This window comes from Uloborus diversus, chromosome 6, assembly GCF_026930045.1.
Source record: "Uloborus diversus isolate 005 chromosome 6, Udiv.v.3.1, whole genome shotgun sequence".
NCBI lineage: Eukaryota > Metazoa > Arthropoda > Arachnida > Araneae > Uloboridae > Uloborus > Uloborus diversus.
In genome coordinates, this window is record NC_072736.1 from 56737475 (window position 1) to 56761348 (window position 23874).

The following is a 23874-nucleotide window of genomic DNA, read 5'->3' on the forward strand; positions in this document are numbered from 1 at the left end:
TACAATACTTTTTGCTAAAAAAAAACCTTGAGTTGCGATTCTGGGAAGGAAGTTGACTGTTGTGAGGGAATGACACCAAAAGATGGGGACAAACTTCAAAATAATTACGTGAACTAAATTTTATTAAAAATTTGATATTTTATGGGTATTTTTTTACTTAAATTCTGTAATAATTTGAAATAAAAATTACAAAAATGAACTTTTTGTTTGTTTGCTAAGAAACAATTTTGGCTAATTGTTTACTAACAGTGAAGACAAGTGAGGGAATGGCGTTGGGGTACTTTAAACTTATATTAAATACATTTAAACTAAAATATTGAAATTTTACTTTTAATGGCCTTGTTAAACTCCACCCCGAAAAGTATTTAAACCCCTAAAATATGTATGAGTCATAAAACATTCATAAATTGTTACAGGGACATGAAAATGAGTTTCTGTGAAAATGATCCATTTAAATTTTTAAAATGAACGAAGGTACATAAATGCACAGAAACTAAACTAAATGAATTATAAAATAAATATACATGCACACAAAACTATTGTTTCTCAATATAAAATCTTATTTCTACAAATAACACAGGTTCAATTGTCTTTATGTATATATTTATTTGTAATTATTTTCATAATTTTCGGGAGAAAAATTATCCAAAGAATTTAGGTAGATTTCTAGTAAATATTAAAACACAATTAAACTTAAACATGAAACAATCAGAATACATATAAAAATTGAAAAATACTTACAAATCAAAAATTAAGTAGTGATAACCTTCTTCTTGTATACTATCATGCAGCCGAACTGTAAGAAAATAAATTAATGAATGAAATATAAGAAACGTAATTTCCTTTATGAGAATTTTTCACAGCAATTTATATTTGTGAAAACATTTAAAAGGGGAAATGTTGATAAGTGAATTAGAAATGCATCAATTAATCGATGGAAAACGATAATTGGCAGTGTTCCTTATTTATAATCAACAAATTTGTATCAATTAACTGGCAGAAAAGTTATTTTTTATTGAAAATTACTTAAGTTTGTCTACAACAACTATATTGAATGCAATGAACAGAAAAAGGTAAGAAGGGAAAAATTTAAGAAGAAAAAAAAAATAGGAAGTACCTAAATGCATTTTTTAAAACGTATTTTTCATACTGAATTAAAATCATCAAATATGGCACTAAATAATTTTAAAAAAAAATTGTGATAAAAACTTGAAATAATCTCTGAAAAATGAATGCTTATTTCTGAAGATATTTCATTAATACACATAAGTGTACTGACGATCATTACAAACATACTAACATACTTTAAAAATAAAGACATCATAAAAATGAGATGTTCATGACGTGGGGAATTAAAATTTTTAAACTGAACCTAAGTGTCATAAAACATTAAATATTGAAAAAAAAAGTTGGAAGTAATTTTTACAAATTGTCTTTTTATTTTCAAATTTACTTTTTTCAAACTGATTGTGACAATCGAAATGTGGATTTCAGAAGTTAAGTAGAATAATAAATGTATGAATAAATAAATAAAATACCATGCAATGAAGATTTTTTTTTTTATTTACAGCTTTTCAAAGTTCAATTGTAAACAACTTCGGTGATATTTTTTAAAACTGTTTTCAGTGGAAATAAAAATACACTTTAAATATTTACTCAGTAATCAAAAGTTATAAGTTGCTGCAATGAAATAATTTCTATTCTTGTAACGGATGAAGAAAGATTGCAAAATGTTACAAAATTTTAAACCATTGATGCAATAGAGCAGCAGTCTTAAAATAGTAGCTGTTTGATTTTTCTAGGGAATTAATTGCAGTAAAATGCAAAGTGCAGTGAGCAAAAGTGCAAACTTATTTGTTTCACATTCCAAAATGATAAAGTTATTGATTTGTCAAGTAAAATTAACTGTATGAAAACTACAAAGGTCACAACTTGTACGAACATAAATTTGCCACAAATAACAATACCAAAAATGAGAAAATGTCCAAAAATGTTCACACCCATTCTCTCTCTTTTTGATACAGATGTGAAATATGACACACTACATAACTTATTCTCCTCGCTTTTCCAATTAATATTTCATGTTCTCAATACAGGAAAATGCTAATATTCAATAATAAACTACTTTTAGGCCAAAAAAACGTACAAAAAAAAAAAAAAAAGATACTGACTGTAATACAAAAAAAAAAAAAAGTAAAACCTAAAATTTACTTAATTTCATAACAAAAATCTCCGCTCATGATTTTCAAAAATGAGCCCCAATTTTTCTCTACCACTTCTTCAACATCGCAATTCGCTTTTTGTTACTAAAAGGTACAAAGTAAAGGTCAAGATTCACGGTCGCTACTCTCTAGGTAGCGACCTAGTTTGGAAAAGTGACGACTTAAAAAAACATCCTCAGTCGCCATTTTCCCTCCTGTTGATCCTAAGAAAAAAAATCTTGGGATGAACAGGAATTGTGCACAAACAAAAGAGGGTAGAAGAAAATAAAACGCTTTGGAAGCATACGCCTGAGGATAAACACATCAAAGATCGTTTTTTGATCAGAACGGCAACACTTTTCAATTACGTGTGAAACATAGACGCCATATTTGGTCACTCACAAGATGGAAGTAGGTAAAGTACTTAAGTGCTTAAGTTTGCAATAAACAAAGCAGAATTTGATGTTTATTCAAATGCAAACTAATGAAAATAACACAAAATGTGCTGTAAATCATTTTATTTATTTATTTTTTACTATTTAAAACAGTTTTCTTGAGAAATGAAAAATTTTGTATTTAAAATTTCATCTTATCCTTATTGCATTGGATGCTAATGTGCTAAAAATTATAACAGTTCAATTAAATTGATGTTTCATGAGGATTTTATATTTTATAATTATTTTTATGCTACAAATTCAAAAACCTAAATCTTAATTTTCAGCGTAATCGCCATATTTGGTCACTTCCAAGATGAAAGTAGACAAGATTCTTTAAGGCCTAAGTTTCCAAAAATAGAATTGGATGTTTATTGCAATACCAATGTAAACTATTGAACATTCCACAAAATGTGATTTTTTCCCCCCTGGATAATGAATTATTTTCTTCAAATTTTATTTTCAGAATATTATTTTATCCGTATTGCTTCAGACGTTAATGTGCTAAAAACCGACTCTTTCATCGAAATTATTGTTTTTTGAGGCTTTTTAATTATTAAAATTACTTTCATATTTTAAATTTTTCGCGTAGTCGCCATGTTTGGTCATTCCCAAGATGGAAGCAGACAAGACTATTTAATTGCTTAAGTTTCCAGAAAACAGAATTGGATGCCTATCTCAGTGCAAACAACTGAAAATAATATAAAAAGGGCCAATTTTTTAATTGGTTATTTTCTGTAAAAGTGAAATTTTAACAGCAAAATCTTATTTTTTGTAAATTTCATCAAAAATGCAGTTTTCATCAAAAATGCAGAAACTTCACTTCCACGAAGTAGACGGGTTAAACATCATTCAACTGTAAAAACAAAAGCCATTCACATCTCAAACTCATTTTTCCCTCTCTCGCTCTCCTCTTGTACCTTACTTTTCATAAAACACACAAACACACTGAGCAAGACACTCAGAACTTCAAAAGAATCAACAAAACAATTTGTAGATCGAATTAAGAACGTTTCAGAAACTGCTAAGTTTGGTAAGACCCCATTTGGAGTATGCTTTTCAGTTTTGGTCTCCTTACCTTAAGAAAGACATTAATGTATTGGAAAGGGTTCAAAGGCGGGCTACAAGGTTAATAAGTGGACTTTCCCACTTAGATTATGATTCCAGGCTTAGAAGGCTTAAAATGTACAGTCTTGAGCAAAGAAGAGACCGAGGGGACATGATTCAGCTGTTTAAATTTATTAAAACGAAAGATGTTACGGGGCTGAAGTTTAGCACTGAAAACAGGACAAGGGGTCATTGTTTTAAGCTATTTAAATCTCAGGCTAACATGGATATTAGGAAAAATTATTATTTTAGCAGGTTAGTGGAACCTTGGAACAGCTTACTGGAAGAGGTGGTAATGAGCAAGGGAGCAGACAGTTTTAAGACGGCGATTGATCTTCACTGGGAATTGTAAATTGACTAGGACCAGTCTAGCTGGGCCCAGAGCCTGTTGCTGGTCGTCACATTTGTATTTGTATTTGCTTTTCCAGAGATGTTAACACACTGTTGTTAACTTGTAGGCTTCTTGCTACCAAGCTTCTTGTGCAACAATCTTCAACTTAGAAAAAATAATAAATAAACTCGGTAAAAGTTATTTCTCTTCAAGGGCAGTGTCATTGCAGGGAATCAGCCAATTAGTGCTGAAGATTAGAACATTTGTATGATCGTGGGAAGCGTTTATTTAGATTGAAACTAATGCGTAACTTATCTCAATTAACAGATGAGCAGCAAAGAAGTACATTCTTATTAAGAAGAACTTTGAAGTGTCGCTTAATCATTCATCTGCCCCTTAACACTGGATTCACTCATTTACCAATTCTTACTCACTCTGCTTTAAACAACGGCGTAGCTGGAGTGGTGGTGAGGGGGACAAAACCCCCGAAACATTGGTTAAAAAAAATTTATACGGAGATAGCACCCAAAACTTTTTTTTTCTTAAAAAGAAAAATAAAGCCCGATTTTTCTCTGAATATCACTGTGTTGATCCCTTTCATCACTATTAAAGCTAGTCTAGAATTTGGTTTTAGAACATCAATGTCAAAAAAACTACAAGGGGAGTTCCAGGACTACCTTTGGATTATTATTGAAGTTCACCTGAAATTGCGTTTTTGGAATTTCAATTTCGAAAAATTGCTGGGACAAACCTCTGGACACTGTCTCTTTTTCTAACATTATTGAAAATAGCATACAATCCTGTTTTACAGCTAACTACGAAATCACAAATAAGCTAACTAAAGAAACTCAACTCGAACTTACTCAATACTGAGTAATATAAAAACAGTAATTGCGAATATTTATTATTTTTAAACTTTTTTAATGTATACATGTGAAAGATCTCAAGTTCACAACTAAAATAAATCTAACTTCTTTGGCCAATACTATTTAATAAGAATCTGCACTAAATTTTTCCAGTTTCATTCAAACAACTTCTAAAGGCAAGCCACTATCATTTCAAGAATTAATTAGTGGTAGTTTGTTTCTTTGAGATGTTACAACACTTGCATGACATTTGTAAATGAGGCCAATGCATCAAGTTAATTCAATTACCGTACCCACAGACATTCTGCATAAGCGCAACAAATTAACACCGCCACCACAACTAATGAACTCAATTTACTGTGGTTCACTGAAATTTCCAGAAGGCCAGAGAAATCAAGCTTCATGAATCAAAACTAAAAGCCAGGCCTTCGGCGTAGGCCTTTTAAACACAAGGGGAGGGTGCAGCACTTGCTAACAGCGCCAGTCTGGAAAATAAAATAAGAGGCACCGATTCCGCTCAGAGTCGCAATGAATTTATTCAAAATAGGAATTCGAACATAACCTGAATTCTATAAATCTTTTCACGTGAAATTTTATTATTAACTCACTTTTCAATGAACTCCCTTTTAATGAGATTAACAATGAAAGTTTAACTAATTTGAGTATCGACTTTAAATTGAACTGTAGAAAAGTTTGTTTTCAATTTTCCAGTCGGATACTAATTTATATTTGAGTTATTTTCAAATTATTTGGATTTCTAGAAAATTGCAATAAAATCACTCAAAAGGAAAAGTAGTGATGTACCTGTCATAATGATTTATCCTCAGTTTCGCCGACATTTAAAATCCCTTCCCCTTGAAATATATGAAAATATATGATTGAAACTGAAAAACAGGTGGAAGGAAATTTCGTGTCGGTGAAACTGGGGGAACACTGTCGTACTACTTTAAATTTACACAATCAATAATCATTTCTACTTGATAATCATTAAACTAATTCAAACAAAGAATTAAACCACTGAGAACGAAACTGTAACAATCGCACTGTTTTAGCTCCTTAAATGGCATGAGATTGCTGAAAAAGGAAAAAACAGAAAGTTTATATGAATTAGAAAACAGGACATAATTAACGAAATTTGCATAAAAAATAAAAATTGTATGTCAACTTGATTTTTTTTATTAGGGACTAAATTGGCAGTAGAATTCCAATTGTTTGGAATCAATAAAATTTTTGAAGAAAATAAAAATAAGTTTTCATAGCTGGTGAAGAATAAGTAGTTTTGTGAAACTACGCATCTTGTACTTTAATTCATAATTCTTCAAAAATGTTTTACCCATTTTAATAAAATAATGATAATAAAAATAATGATAACACGTCTTTCGTCTACACTTTGAAGACGATTGCAGAACGCTCTGAACGCAAAAATTTCTATTACTGTTAAAGATTTTTAAAAAATGTGCGTTTCAACACATAGATGAAAATAGAACAAACAGACAGAAACACACGAAAATCAAAAACTGACAATCTACAATTAGCAGAGAAAAAAATAATACAAAAACTACGAATTTAAAGAGACAAATACAAAAAAAAAAAAAAAAGAGAGAGAGATGGGGGGGGGGGGAGGAGGGGGTGACAAAAGTAAAAAAAATCTCAAAATATATATATTTTTTTCCTTCCTTTCTTGTAACAGAATCAAATTTATCAATTGAAAATTATCTTTAAATATCAGCCTGCTATAAAACAGAATTAGTAATTTCACTCACACACACTGCAAAAAATGGGGGGGGGGGGGGAAATCGGAAAAGTAAAGATTTCTTTAAAGAAGAGAAAATTGTCAACAAAGCAGAAACTTGCGGATCCGAGGAAGAATCTCATGCAAGAAATAAAAACAATAAAAAGGCAATCCAGTTTAAATGTATCAATGTATCGCAGTATTTATTTTATTTTTATTTTTTTATTCCTGTCATCAAGAAGCATGCTAAGTGATAGAGTCAGCTTCAATTTCTTTCAGGACCAAGATTTACTTCTGTCTAACCATTCTCAGATGTTTAATCATATGTTGCCCAGCTCTTAGTATGTAGATTCTCAAATAAACAAGCTCTGAAAGGAGGTTATGCAAGCGTAACGATCGTTAAGTGCAAACCTGCTTGTGACGTCGCACAGCGATTCGAGTCATGCAAGTTCAACCATACTCGCATAGCGATATCGCGAGTTACAACAGAACTTAGCGATCGGTCAAACCCTGGTAGCACAAACCATTGGGTATACGAAGAGAAATGGTTTAAAATGCAACATAAAGGTTATAAAATGGTATTACAATTCAAAATGAGTTGAAAATGCATTGCGTTACAAATGCTTTTTCGCTATCGCAACCGACGAACTCGGCGATTTGCGATTGGCGCAAAATTAGCATCAGTACGTAAAACTAGTTTCACTGCCAGCGTGGTGTCAGTACAGGAAAAACGACCACACCATCCGTTCCTTTAGTTAAGTAACGATGCCCGTGCTTAAAATTTTAAAATAAGTCCATTGAGTAGATGAATCTATTCATTCTTAATCGAAGAGAAAAGACTATAGCTAAAACTAAATTGGGATCACAATCATGATTTAGCTTAAACTCCAAGCGTATACCGAGTTGTAATAAAAACGTTCTTATTAGGAGTGCGACATCGATGTCGATGTTTTGGAAACATAGATGGTTTTGTTAAAATATTGATGTTTTACTTTTGATGTTTTTGGAACATCTATGTTTGGGGTTCGATGTTGATGTTCTTGTATTTTAATTGAAAATTATAATAAAATTTGCTCCAATTCGTTAGCTAAGTAATTGAGTTTACACACATTTTAAAAATCAATTTTTTCTGTGTAGAGGATAATTTTTGGGAAGATCACTACGAGATGGTAAGAGATAACTGGAGATTAAAGTCTGTAGTGGAGCATATTCAAAAATGTATGTAAAATATTGATAAAAAGATCGATGTTTTAAAACATCGATGTCGCACCTCTAGTTCTTATCAGAATAACTAATGTCCATCTAAGCTCCTATTATAATAAGAAAAAAGTAAAAATCCTCCTCCCCGAAACAATCAAGATTTTTATTGAAATGCGCATAGAATATGAACAAAACAAAAATCCACTATTCCCTGGACTAAAATGAGAATAATAATAATAATAATAACAATAATAATAATAGTTTAAGAAAAAAAACGCATTACAATTTTAACAAAACAAAAGTTCTGACAGTCCCAACAAATGAATTTGAAATGGTAATGACCTCTGACTTTTTTTCTCCTTTATCATATACATTTAAAAAAAAAAAAAAAAATTAACGAATTCTTTTTACAGTATAGAGAGTAACTGTAAATACCCCGCTTTCCCCCAAACACCCAATTTATAAATCAAGTAAGAAATCAACCACGCTACAACTTGCATTTTCATTAATTAAATAACGCCACTCGTGTATTTTACGGAATTTAAAAAGCAATATTCTGATGAAGGCATTTTTAAAAACAGCAATTTCTTCATGCAGTGAACAAAATTTCTCTCCTTTGAAGATCGTAATTAATTCCCGGTTAAATTAAGCACTGTCGTAAAATACAGAGGGGAAGGGGGGTAGGGGCAAAAGTGCTTTTTGACAAAGAGTATTTCGCAAAATAAAAATACTGATGGTTAAATAATGTTTCGATCCTCATTTTGATAATTAACGCAAAGAGTTTGACAGGTGCCCTTAAAAGCATTGGTAATGAAATCTTTTACATAAAGTTAACATCTCCTTCATTTACATGGCGGCTAATTCAATGAATTGACCAATTAGGGTATTACTATCAGAGATAATTGCATTGTGTGATTGTAAAAGCATGCTTTTTTTTGCAAAGGTCAAAAAGAAAAGAAAACGCATTAACTGTTTCAAAAAGAAAAAGCTAAATTATGACATAGCAAAACCAAAAACTGTATAATAATCGGTAAGACCATTTCTAAAATACTACATCGTGGATAAAGGTGATTTTTATTATTAATAATAGAAATAAAATAAGATTCTGCCCAACGCAAAACCCATGTGAGAAACATGGAACTATTTGTTCAAAGTTCTAGATTGATCGGAATAGAAAACGTCAAATCAAACTTCAGAATACAGTAAAACTCTTCAAAAACTTTGGCTGTATTGATGCATAATATGTTCTACAAACAGTAATAAAAAAATGTAAACAATATAGTAAAAATTTGTATTTTTGCCCAACAGAACTTAACATCAACAAAGAACAAGCGCATGCACGATAAAGAAAGCGCAAAGATAAATAAATTAATTAATAAGCAAATAAAATAAAAGCAACTGAATCCAAATTTACAATTTTTCGACAAAAAAAAAAAAAAAAGTCATTGGTATTCGCTTTTTGCTACGAAAGTACATGTTCTTGATTGATTCACGGATAATAGAGAATTTACTGTAATGTTTTTTTACCTTTCCCTTTTTCTCCGTTTTCAAAACTTATAAAAAATTTTAAAAAAGAAATTTTTAAGTTGGATAATATAACAAGAAACATATGTCAGAGTAATACTAGCTTTTTTTTTTTTTTCTTTTTCAAACGTTTGGTACTTTTGACTCTAACTGCAGCGAAACATCTTAGTTCATTAAGCCACCCAGACAGTTCACATATTCTGAAACGTCTGGAGATAATTGTTAAGGAAGGTAATAACTTGGTATACAATTACGTAGCAGCAAACACTGAACGCATTGAACGCAGGAAGATTGGCGAATGTTGAAAGTGAATGGGCAAACGTTGTTAGCGCTACGCAAAAGAAAAATATCCCTCGCGTTTCGATTGCAATTTGCAGTTTGTCTAGAAAAATTTATAGTTAACTTTTTTTTTTTTAATTTTACTCTCAGTTTTTTTTTTTCACCCGCTTTCTCTTTTGGTTGGTGGTCTCGTTTGCCCATGGAAGTGAGCCGAAGCATCCGAGATTTGGTTCACTAGAGAACATCTTGCTCTTAAAAAAAAGCTTAAAAATTATTAAAAAAATTGTTACATGATTGACTTTTTTCATGTTGTTTTTCAAGCTACGACTTCATCAGCGAAACAAAATTTCTAGTAGTTGTATTTTAACCATGTTCTACATAACAAGGTTAGCCAGAGAAAATTTCTCAATTTTTAACTCAACATTCTATTCACCATTCTTCAAAAAAAAAAAAAAAAAAAAAGTTGTAAAAATACTTTATTTTTGTAGTTTTACTATCTCACTGAAACTTATGTAGTTCAGATAAACGGTATTCGTAAGCTTGATCAAAAAATTAACTCAGAACCCCCCCCCCCCCCTTTTTTTTTTGCCAATCGTAACTTTATTCAGTACGAATTTGGAATATGCACGCTGAGCGTGCCAGTTGTAATTAAATTTTGATTCACCCAAAATTATTCATAAAAAAATAAACGATTTAAACTAGCACGAGCTAATTAAAAAGTTTTACGCATGAAAGCAAAAATGAATGAAAGTTTCATTTTTAGCTAAGTATTTCTGAAATTTTTTATAAACCTTTCGGAAAACATTATAGATCACACCGTATGTATTGACAGCTTGAAGATTTGACCAAAATATTGCAGGAAAGGTTAAATACATTAAAAATCAAGAAACGAAGCTATAAAATCTACAGCTGGGGGGGGGGGGGGGATCCGATCTATTTACGGCAAAGTTGATCGAGAAAACGTACCCAAAAGCAATGTATCCCCATAAGTGTAAACGTAAATAAAACTCTTAACCAAAGACAGAATTAAATTAAATTTTGGTCAGCTCATTGGCGTATCTGGCAATATCCATCTCTGTTTCTAGAACACTCAGGCTAGGGGCGTCAAAGAACAAGGCCGCATGATTAGCTCGAGGCTAAACACCTCAATACACCCCTTAAGCGAACTTGGTGCTCATTTCATCAGCCATGATCAGCTACTTATTTTTTAGACCGTAATGCTACCTAAATCAGCAATCCCCCCCCCCCCTTCCTTTCGGAAAATTTATAACAGTGATACTACAAATTTGAAAAATTTAATTCGTGGGTAATAAATTATCTAATTTAGAAAAAAGAAACGAAAACGATGAAAGTATTTATTTTTTGTTCGCTTAATCAAACTGATCTCGACTAACGCAAAAACCTGGGGCCAATTTCTACTTTCCTTGATAGGACTTAATTACTGACATTTTTAACAGCAACAGTTGAGCAAAATACGGACTTATGACGCCACTATTAATAAACAACTAGTCGACCCGTGCGGAACTCCGCACTGTGCTTCAAATCGTTTCATAAGGCATTTCGCTCTTTAAGAATTTCAAAGGAAGAACATTATGAAGAAGAACCGAAAAAAAAGTAAGCGCAGAAGAGAAGGCATGTAATTTAAAGACATCAGTAACAAAACCTCGTTAAATACAACGTTGTGATAATTTGATCATAGCTCCCCTTTTAATCGTACATATTTTCAATGCAAACATAAATGTCATTAAAAGTGTGGCTGAGTGGTGACTCGTGAAAAAGCAATAATTGTGCATGTGAAAAAACAGGTTGTGGCAAATACAGTCCTGCACATGTCAGCATCTGACGGGAAAAAAAGAAACATTAAAGAGATATTTATTGGCACGTATTCGAATTGGCGCCATTCTGACTAACAGCCCGACACCCCAACAAACCTAGCAATTGCGCCTTCCTTTTCGAAAGCTATTCATTGAAGGAATGAGTAGTAAAAAACAGCAAAAATGCTTTTTGCCAAAAAAAAAAAATAATAATAAGATCATGCGGGCCGTGGTAGCCTGATCGGTAGGGCATTGGACTCGGGGCCGGAGGGGCTCGGGTTCGATCCCCGCTGGTCGAAAACCCACCGTCGTCATTAAAGGGGACTGGGCGACGTTAAATATGCTCGTGGTCTCAATGTCCTCCAAGTGAAACGATACCTCTGGGGGTGCTAGTACCAGGTAGCTATTAGCTCTTGGACTAGTTCTAAATTCTCATTAACTGTTCGATCCGGTGATGGTGCTGCCATCTATCGGTATATAAAATAATGGAGGCAAGGCACTTAGTATGCAGTCCTCGACATAAATACAGTTGCAGTCGGTTGTGACTCTTGAATAGAATAGAATAGAAGATCATGCATCTGTGTTTTGTCATTAACCAGCATGATACGATTTAAAATTATTCGCAAAGCATGGAATTTGATTAAAGAATGACGAAGATCTCACGTAGCGATTGAAACAAACATTCTAGAGAAGTAATAAATTTGATTGAAAATAAGTGTTTTTATCTTTGAATATTGAACTATTTCACATAGAAGGTTGCTTTAACCGTTACGGCTTAAATGCCCTCACATGTTTCTCTTTTAATCGAACACTTAAAATTCAAAACCAAAACCAGTTGAACCGAGTCCGTTCTTAAGTGTAATTTTTCGAACGTAGACAAAATGTATTTTTTTTTTCAGCAGAAAGCAGAGGAGTAGAAAATAATTTCTTGCTAATGAAGTAGATAATACTTTTAATGCTTTATATCGTATTCGCGCGAATAAAAAATTAAAGGTTTACTGAGTGAAACTCGTAGTTTTAATCGGGCGTAGTATTTTTTCATTTGTACAAAAGGTCGAACACTGCTATTAGAAACATCTACATTTTAGCATACAATAAAAATGTTTTTCTGCACAAAAAGGATTTCTTTAGGTAAATCTAATACTTTTTTATGCTTACATTATGTTAAGTGGTCTGGATGTAGTCAAAGAACACAGTTCGATTAACAATCAACTTATCCGAATGATAACTGTAGCCTGCATAAAGGAGTCGAAACACCAAGTAGCATTCCCACTGCATTTTATTAGGTGTGTATGTTATGAGCACATGTAATGCGTAATACTAATATAAATTTGATATTATGTCGGACAGCCCAAGCTTGCCCGAAGTTCAGATAGTTTATAGCCGAACGCTCTACCGAAAAAAACTTATCAATTAAACCGAACAACTAAGTCCAGTGCTGTTAAGCTTTATTAAAATATGAACACACACACAAAGGCTATTTTCTTTTTTTTTTTTTGCCGAAAGCGACGTAAAAAATGGAAAACTGCATTAGAACTTTGCTTTAAAAATTGCATAAGAACTACAGGCAGCATCAAGGTTTTGAAACAGCAAGAGGCGATTTCGAAAACTTGAATTTTCGACCGTAAGTCTTTTTTTCGTCATTGGACAGCCTGATAAGTTTTAAAATGAGAGGGGATTAATATATAAGATAAGATATTGAAAAAAATGTTTTTATTTTTGAAAATTTTTACAATTTGTTATCGCAGGCTGCTTAAACTGTTATAACTTAGATGACAGCACGTGTTCATCATTTAACAGCACGGTTAAAATACAAAATAAATTGAACTATGCTCTTTTTTCAGCGTAGCTTTTCGAATGTAGTAAAAATGTGATAAGCTATTTGTTTTTTTAGCAAAAAGAAGAAAAAATATATATTTTACCCTTCAAATTGAGGTAGTATTTTATTTATTTGTACAAAGAGTCAAAAACTCATTAGAAGAATATATATTTCAATATACGATTTATTATTTTTTTTCTGAACAAAAAACAATTCTATTGTAGTCTGAAATCTTAAACCTGTTACTTATATTTTCGCTTACATTATGCTTTAATTTTCTTTCCAGAGCCAAAGCTTCTAAAAAAAACGTGCAATTTCGAAGTAATTTAGCACAAAATCACTGAATGTTTTCATATCAGCAAGGAGCATTTCCTTCTCATTTATTCTATTCCCTCATAGTTGTTATTCATTTAATTCAGTGTTCATGTAATGCGCGATATTTCTCTAATTTTTTTGTTGCAGATTGTCCGGACGTGGGCCCGAACACGTAATCTCCTGGTTACGAAGAGAACGCTCTGCCGATCAAGCTACTCAGCTCTGTCGGTCATAGCGCAAATTAAAGTTATAAGTTTGACCGAAAACCTTATTCTGGTTCTTTAAAACAGGTTTTTCGGCTAAAAGAAACAATTTTTAGACCTTGGGTCTATTTTTCGTCAGTAGCCAGCACCATAAGCTATAAAATTAGCCGTAAATCAAAGAAATCGATCAAGAATTGAGGGAAATTTGGCGTAGAAACCAAAATCAGGCTACAGAAATAATATATAAGGATAGCCTAACCCGTAGATTTATTTTGGAAATATCTCAAACAGGTCATTTCATATCAAATGAACCATCTTCTGTCTTCAAAAAATCTTGCACATTGCTTCAATATATATGACACTGAGTTTGATAACGTTTTAGACGAAAAATGCTAAATATAGAGCAGTAAGAGCATGTAAGTTTAGAATCAAAAAGTTTGTTACTGCATCGTGCAACAAGTAGTAACGTTTGAAGAGCCAAATAATAAAAAATACTAAATGGTTATTTGTTCTCCTAAGACAATTTGTGCAAAGAACAATTTTGTGCTTCGCAGAAGAAATAAAATTTTGAAGCTCACAAAGATAAACTCATTATAGAATATTTCGTTTTTATATGCTTATAAATCATTTCCTACAGCGATACGATCAAAATCTTATGAGGTTGTAATTCTTGTCTGAAAACCTGAACACCTTTATTTACATTAAATATCGAATATACACACTATATGACCAAAAGTATTGGGACATTTTCAAAAATTCACATTTTTAAGGATTTCTCCAGGAATAAAAGACTAACTCTTGCGTTTTGGGGGTCAGTAACAAATTGAGAATAACAAAAATGGTTTTTGGTCATCAATCGTCGTAAATAGCTGGTAAATTCCAGAAATTAATTAGCTTACTATTCATAACCTTTTTTCATACTTTTGAGAAGGTATCACTGATATTCACGAAAATATGAGCATTTCTTTCAAAATTAAATTTTATTTGAAGATTTTTGGCTCTCAACACACAAAAGTTGTTCATCAAAGCTTACGAAACTTTCAGAAAACTTGACAGCATAATACCAAGAGAAGCATAATACCAAAATTTGAAATTGAAACGTTGAAAATTTGATAAAATATGGACATTTAAAGCAATTAATTCATTACTGCGCATGCGCGAAAGATAGCAATTCATAACTTTCATCATCAAATACCCAACTAGACTTCTCAACTCATAAAAAAATTCCAGTTCAATATCTCAAAAATTTAGAAAGTTATCAGCAAACTAATGAGCCGAATTTGAATAACTCTTAGGCTGCGAATCGCGAGGGATCGTTCGCAAATAAGCTGTTTTCATCATGAATCACACTGAACAATTGCAAGCAAATGTTACAAACACGAACGACCCCTCACGATTCGTCGCCTACCCAAGAATGATTGAAATTCGGCTCTTTAAATCGCTGATAACTTTCTCAAATTTTAAGATATTGAATTGGAAATTTTTTTATTAGTTGAAGAAGTTAGTTGGGTTTTTAGATGATGAACGTTATAAATTGCTATCGTTCGTGCATGCGCAGTGAAAAAATTAATTGCTTTAAATGTCCATATTTTATTAAATTTTCAACATTTCAATTTCAAATTAAGGTATTACTAGTCGACCCGTGCGGAACTCCGCACTGTGCCTCGAATCGTTTCATAAGGCATTTCGCTCTTTAAAAATTTCAAAGGAAGAACATTATGAAGAAGAACCGAAAAAAGTAAGCGCAGAAGAGAAGGCATGTAAAGACATTAGTAACAAAACCTCGTTAAATACAACGTTTTGATAATTTGATCATCGCTCACCTTTCGGTCTTACACATTTTCAATGCAAACATAAATATCATTAAAAGTGTGGCTGAGTAGTGACTCGTGAAAAAGCAATAATTGTGCACGTAAAAAAACAGGTTGTGGCAAATACAGACCTGCCCATGTGAGCATCTGACGGGGAAAAAAGAAACATTAACGAGATATTTATTGGCACGGATTCGAATTGGCGCCATTCTGATTAACAGCCCGATACCCCAACAAACCTAGCAATTGCGCCTTGCTTTTTGAAAGCTATTCATTAAAGTGAATGCGTAGTAAAAAACAGCAAAAAAGCTTTTTGCCAAAGAAAAAATAATAATAAGATCATGCCTCTATGTTTTGTCATTAACCAGCATGATACGATTTAAAATTATTCGTGAAGTATGGAATTTGATTAAAGAATGACGAAGATCTCACGTAGCGATTGAAACAAACATTCTAGAGAAGTAATAAATTGGAATTGAAAATAAGTGTTTTTATCTTTCAATATTGAACTATTTCACATAGAAGGTTGCTTTAACCGTTACGACTTAAACGCCCGCACATGTTTCTCTTTTAATCGAACACTTAAAATTCAAAACCAAAACCAGTTGAACAGAGTCCGTTTTTTAAGTGTAATTTTTCGAACGTAGACAAAATGTATTTTTTTTTCAGCAGAAAGCAGAGGAGTAGAAAATGATTTCTTGCTAATGAAGTTGATAAGGATTTTAATGCTTTATATCGTATTCGCGCGAATAAAAAATTAGAGGTTTACTGGGTGAAACTCGTAGTTTTAATTTGGCGTAGTATTTTTTCATTTGTACAAAAGGTCGAACACTGCTATTAGAAACATCTACCTTTCAGCATACAATGAAAATGTTTTTCTGCACAAAAAAGATTTCCTTTAGGTAAATCTAATACTTTTTTATGCTTACATTATGCTGAGTGGTCTGGATGTAGTCAAAGCTTAAAAAAAGGAAGAACATCATTCGATTAACAGTCAACTTATCCGAATGATAACTGTAGCCTGTATAAAGGAGTCGAAACACCAAGTAGCATTCCCACTGCATTTATTTTATTACTTTTGTATGTTATGAGTACATGTAATGCATAATACAAATTTGATATTATGTCGGACAGCCCGAAGTTCAGATAGTTTATAGCCGAACGCTCTAACGAAAAAAATTTATCAACTTAACCGAACAACTAAGTCTAGTGCTTTTAGGTTTTATTAAAATATGAACACACACACAGGCTTTTTTTTTTTTTTTTTTTGCCGAAAGCGACGTAAAAAATTGGAAAACTGCATTAGAACTTTGCTTTAAAAAAAATGCATAAGAACTACAGGCTGCATCAAGGTTTTGAAACAGCAAGGGGCGTTTTCGAAAACTTGATTTTTCGACCGTAAGTCTATTTTTCGTCATTAGCCAGCCTGATAAGTTTTAAAATGAGAGGGGAATAATATATAAGATAAGATATCGAAGAAAAATGTTTTTATTTTTGAAAATTTTTACAATTTGTCACCGCAGGCTGCTTGAACCGTTATAACTTAGATGGCAGCACGTGTTCATCATTTAACAGCGCGGTTAAAATACGCAATAAATTGAACTATGCTCTTTTTTAAGCTTAGCTTTTCGAATGTAGTAAAAATGTGATAAGCTATTTGTTTTTTTGCAAAAAGAAGAAAATATATATATATTTTACCCTTCAAATTGAGGTAGTAATTTTTTTATCTGTACAAAGAGTCAAAAACTCATTAGAAGAATATATATTTCAATGTACGATTTAATATTTTTTTCCTGAACAAAAAAACAATTCTATTGTAGTCTGAAATCTTAAACCTGTTACTTACATTTTCGCTTACATTATGCTTTAATTTTCTTACTGAAGCCAAAGCTTTAAAAAACGAGCAAAAAAAAAAAAAAAAAAAAAAAAAAACTTTATTATGCAGAAGTTATTTAGCACCATGTTGCATCAAGTTTTCATAACAGCATGGAGCGTTTCCTTCTCATTTATTCTGTTCCCTCATATTTGTTATTCATTTTATTAAGTGTTCATGTAATGCGCGTTATTTCTCAAATTTTATGATACAGATTGTCCGGACGTGGACCCCGAACACTTATTCTCCTGGTTACCATGAGAATGCTCTGCCGATCAAGCTATTCAGCTCTGTCGATCATAGTGCAAGTTAAAGTTATAAGTTTAACCGAAAACCTCATTCTGGTTCCTTAAAACAGGTTTTCGGCTTGAAAAAATTAATTTTTAGACCGTGGGTCTATTTTTCGTCAGTAGCCAGCACCATAAGCTTTAAAATAAGGTGTAAATCAAAGAAATCGATCAGGAATTGAGGAAAATCTGGCGTAGAAACCAAAAACAGGCTACAGAAATAATATATAAGGATTGCTTCTTTTGTATGCTGTCAAATTTTCCGAAAGATTCGTAAGCTTTGATGAAAAAGTTTGCGTGTTATGAGCCAAAAACCTTCAAACAAAATTTGTAGTTTTGAAAGAAATGCTTAAATTTTCATGAATATCAGTGATACTTTCTCAAAAGTATGAAAAAAACGTTATACATAGTAAGCTAACTAATTTCTGAAATTTACAGCTTATTATTCTTAGCTATTTACGATGAATGATGACCAAAAACCATTTTTGTTTTTCTCAATTTTTTACTGACCCCAGAAACGCAAGGGTGATATAATTTTATAGCAAAATGACAGCTGGAGCATACTTTTTATGTGACACAAGTTTCAAAGCAATTGGTCTCTTATTTCTTGTGAAACCCTTAAAAAGGTGAAAAGAAAGTTTTTTGAAGAGTGTCCCAATACTTTTAGTCATATGGTGTATATATATATATATTAAAAAAAAACTCGAATGAAAAAAATTAGAAAGTATCGATTTTTACTGATAATATTAATTGTATCACAGAGAGTAAAGAAAAAAGAAAGAAATTCTTCACTCATAACATCTTTTAAACATCATAAAGTAAAAACAAAATTAAAACTCTTTAAATTTTAGGCATACGTAACACCACTCAATTTTTCAGACAGACAGGAGTCAAATTGCGAACTCGAAAAAAAAACAAAACCGCTAAAAGTTGTACGCAGTTTATATTGATATTTACGCAAGCTGTGGGAACTTTCATCCCCTTTTTAATCGTATGCATGTACTGTGCGGAACAGTCAACAAACACTTGAAAGGGAGGAAGGGTTATTTCACCATTCCCCCCCCCCCCCCAACCTCCAGCCGATTTGAAACACGAGAAGCTATTTTCCTAACTTGAGCATGGTTGCTATGGGAACGCTCGCTGCAATACGAGCACGGGCAAAATAAAAACGAAAATGATAGAAAAGAAAACAGACCACACGATCTGCCGTCAAAGTGATTAGACGGGGGAGGCATCATATCACGCAACGGGAAAAATTATTTAGTCTTTCTCTTTTACATCAATTATTTAACAGCATTCAAATGCAATTATAAGCATCGTAATCATTTTATTGATCTTTATTAAACAAATCGTTTTACATTAGAGTCACTCAGAAGACAACATGGCAAAAATAATTACAAAGCACTTTTACACAAGCTTCTACGCTTCAGGTCACAAACAATATTGCTTAGTGAAAGGAAATAACTTTTATACCATTGAGATTGAGCAAAAAAAAGGGGGGGGGGGGGTACCAAAATTGGGTAAAATCTAAACTAGCAATTTTGAATAACGCCATTGTACAAATCAAAAGGGGGGGGGGGGAATGATGTGAAACAATTTTGTTAACGTAGAGCTTCAAGATGAATGAACGTGCAAATGAAGGATATCATATGGGACTGCCCGGGGTACACAAATGATTTTAAAAATGATATTAATGATGTTACCCCCCCCCCCCCCCCATATTTTTGATTTTATTCCTAGATTTGCCAAAAAGTGTCATACCTTACCATTCTTCCTAGTCACACTTACGCAAAATATAGATAAAACCGTACCTGCAATTTTAAAACAAGCAAGGACCGCGCGCTAAGCATTCGCTACCGTGGCAAATGCGATTAAAACCGATTCTGAATAGGGAAAAAATAATGGCTGATGGAAACATCCCGAAATCCCCCCCCCCCCCGCAAAAAAATAAAAACTTTAAAGTTACCGAAAAAAAAATTAATGTTAAATATATAAGTTTATAATTAATTTGAATTCTGAAATTTTGAATTCAACTTATGTTTTACGCAATCACGTGTTGCGACAGGACCCTACTCATTGGTTACTACTCTACTCACTTGTTTCTAGAAACGGCTCCTGTCCCTCCTCTTGGGCGGTTACGTGTGTATAGTTGTGTATGTGTAGGCTTGTGTGTGCACGTAGACCTGTGTGTATGTACGTTGGCGTGTGTGTATGTGTGTGAGTGTGGATGAGCGTGCATGTGTGTAGGACATGGACGCCACCGACTAGGAGCGGCTATCGGGGGACGGAGTCGCGCCTGCAGGTGACGGCGGGGGTTGAAAAAGGCACGGACATCAAAGACGGTCAAATGAGAACAATAAGCAATCGTGATTGCTCAAAAAAATCTTCTAAATCCTTGAAATCAGGTCAAAGGAGAGTAAAAAAATCTGCAAGAGAAAAAATTATATAAATAACGCCTATACCAGTTGAGAATCCAATCGGGATCACTGCCCAATGAGGGAAACACCGACTGTAGAATGAAAATTAAATGTGCTATATATTGTTATTAATTGTTCTTTTTTAACTTAAGTGTACGCAGCATCTTTAAAATATAAGTGACTAGCAGCATTGCCTGGCTTTGCCCGGTCTGGTCTACCTTGAAAATAAAAATTGTGTCAAGTGACGTATATTCAACAACCAGGCTTAAATAAATAAATAAAAAACATCGTGTAAAATTTCCCTCCCAAACAATTCGGAACTCCAGCGCTCGAATACGCTACCTTGCGGTGATTTATAAAACTGCGTCTGCACCTAAAACATTGCCACGTTGCGCATCACGTGTGTCTGTTGACGTAAACACAGGCAGTTTGTTCTGAGTATTTATTAACGCAATCGATGTGTCTTAGTTTGCTTTCAGCTACAGAAATTAATTCGTCCCTTAGTAGTATTCTCGAGCTTCTCAAAATAATGTTAGTTTTTCTTATTTCTTTCAAAAAAGTATTAAATGGTGGAAGCGTAAACAAGAAAAGTCTGGATTAACAAAATTGGATAACGTAATACCAGGTAAAATTTTTTATTGTTTTGTATGAATTTGTAAGAATATGAGTTTTTTTTAATCTTAAATTAATTAACTAATCATATTTTACAGCAGCATTTAGTTGGAATGGACAGTATGCAAAATATTTTCTTGAATTTATTATCGTAGAACAAAATGAAAAATGTTTAACCGAGAAAGAATTTACTTTATTCCTTTTATTCTCAGCTGAAAGGTTTCGCCAAATTTGTTTAGGGTTATAGTAGTTTTAGTATTGTGCAAGCAAAGTAGCCTTGGCGAGTTTTTCGCATTTTTAGTTAAACCATTTTTAATTTTTATCATGAGTGGAATAAAATGATAGTAAGATTACAGAATTCGATAAGCAAAAAGAAATAATGGTCAATCAACTGAAAAGAAAACTACCACCATATATAAACTGTGAGTACACATTTTATTTATTTTGTTCTGAGTGAATTTGAATCAGTTTTTCAATTCGATGGAAAAAAAAACGAACTTAACAACATTGACTGGACACTTTTCCTTAACCTAATTCCACATAAATGATTTAAATAACCTTTGTTACTACAGTATCCTACTGAAATAGACAGTATGCAAATAAATTTTCTTGAAAATATTTATCGCAGAACAGATTGAAAAATCCAGAAAGAACGTTAAGAATTTGAACAATAAAAAATAAAAGTTCGCCAAAAATCTGTTTATAGGCTTATGGTTTTAAAATTATGTGAAAGAATAATGTATCTTGACAAGATTTCGCATATCAGGTAAATCATTTCCATGACGAATGAATTAAATGCATGATTTCTTTGGATATCCAATCATATAGTCATAGAAATAAATTATCTAGTGTTAAACGTTACTCTTGACAGTCTGCCACGTATGTGCACTATGTGACAAAAATGTCAACAAATGCTGGAAATGTCACGAAACTGAACTTAATATGTACTAATGTATAGAAAAAACGGTTACAAAATGAAAATGCCGTTCGAAGCGAACCAAAAATTTATGAATTCCGAATTCAACATCGTGAAAATTGCTGCTTCAGAACAACTTACTGTGGTGTTCTGCATTAATTGTTTACTTTCGTAATACTTTTTGGTTTCTAATCTCTTTCTATATGGGTCAGAATAACCAAAAGACTTTGAAAAATCTTTTCAAATGAAATAAAGCGAAAAAATCATACATACGAACAAAAATCACAACACTTTTAGCATTTTCTTCGTTACCACATGCGTTTGTTTTAGTTTTCAATTCCGCCATTAGACAGTGACTGCAGTGCCCCCTATAGTTCGTTGGAGTTGCGAATGACGACAGATATCAAAATACTTTAAGAAATTAAATCGAGAAAGATGGATTTAAAAGCAGCAACAATGGAAACACAAAATAAATTAAATTTAAGGAACTAAAATGCGAAAGAAAATAGTTAACAGTTTGAATGGAAATGAGGTTTTTTGAACTTGATTTAAAAAGGAATGTAACTTTTTTCCCCTTCGAGATAGAAGCTTAGTTTTTCGACCATAAGTCGAGATGGATCTGGAGTAAAAATATCGCTTTTTCCAACAGTGTCAAAAAGAAAATTGTGGGACAATTTCTTCACTTTTTACTGACAGGTTTAATGAAGAAAGTAGTGCCTTAATTTCAGCTAAGCCTAAAATAAATTCCGAATTAAAAGTGCAAATAACTCCCGTCGTAATTAAGTTAGAACATTGAAACAAATTGCGTTGAAAGCGGAAAATTCTACTCTTTCCATCCAACGATATGTAATATTAATATGTGCAAGTAATTTTTCACTCCCATGTTTAGAATTTACGTGAAAATGGGGCCTAAATCGGAATAATAAAAAAAAGGAACTACCCATAGAATTGTTTTCGAACCGGTCTGCAAACATTTCCGGTGCTAAAAACAAAGATCCCGTGAAAATTTCAGCGATATCGGTTGGGTAGTTCTCGAGTTTTGTGCGTTTAAACAAACAGATGCCTTTTGGAGACTTCATTACTATGTAGAGATTTCATTAAAGAAGAAAAAACAAGACGTTTTCTGATTGCAGTTTTCCCTTTATGTGTTTTTTGAAGGTGACGGTGTTTTTCTTTGTTTGTACCCGATGGCCAGAAGACCCCATAGCACCTACAACCCTGAAACTTGGCACAAAATTCGAACGTACCCCGGGGGTCTGCACCTAGAAGCCCGAATTCTAAATTTATAATTCGTTTTCTTACAATTAATCAAGCTGAAATTTCACGTTTTTTGCCTAATTAGGGGGTAAAAAATTCCCTCACCCCCTAACATTATATGTCGTTGGAAAGAGCTTTCCTTTCTGAACAAATGATGTTTGTTCCATTTCTCTCACTTAATTAGAACAGGAGATATAAGTAATTCTAATTGCGATCAACTTGATTTTTGTTTCTGCAGTGACGTCAGCTACGGTATACGGTTGCGTTCGAATAGTAGAACCGGTGAATTCTTGATTAGGTTATTGCGCAGTTGTCATTTTTGTTAAATTCATTGAGCGAATGTTAATTGATTTTCTTTTTAATTTGAAAGTCGCTAGGCAAATTTGGCGATAAACAATGTAGTTGCGGATTATTTGTTTATTTCGCAAAATATTTTAGATTTCAAAGGGTTGCATTCAGGTTTTCAAAGTGTGTTCACCCATTTCAGTTAAAAAATATGATTACTGATAATTTGACATCAGACGGGGGAGGGGGTATTTTTTTTAATTCTAGAGTTTTTTTTTTCCCCTTTTCTCAGACGATAGCTTTTCTACAGTTAAATTTTTCATACGGGGTGCGGGATTTCCTTCTTGTCCAAGATGTACCAAGTTTTTTAACTGTGTTGTTTTTCTGCTGGGGAGTTGAATCCTTTTTCGTACGGGATACGGGATTTCCTCTTTGTCCAAGATGTACCGTGATTTTTAATCGCAATTGCTTATCGGCCTGAATTCGTTTCGATCGCTAATTGAGTGGGTTTCTACAGTGCGGTCACTTTCGCCGGACGTTTCGTATCTATTTTATGTTACATATTTGCGTACTTAATTTGGCGTAAAAACA

At 32.7% G+C, this 23874-nt stretch overlaps 1 protein-coding gene across 1 annotated transcript in view; it reads right to left on the reverse strand.

Annotated features, from left to right (window-relative positions):
• The window catches only part of LOC129224450 (calcium/calmodulin-dependent protein kinase type II alpha chain-like), a 153159-nt gene that overhangs the window by 74572 nt on the left and 54713 nt on the right, over positions 1-23874 (reverse strand). Inside the window, exon 4 of the mRNA XM_054858904.1 lies at positions 742-796. Coding sequence (XP_054714879.1) covers positions 742-796 — 55 coding nt within the window. The remainder of the gene's footprint in view (positions 1-741; positions 797-23874) is intronic.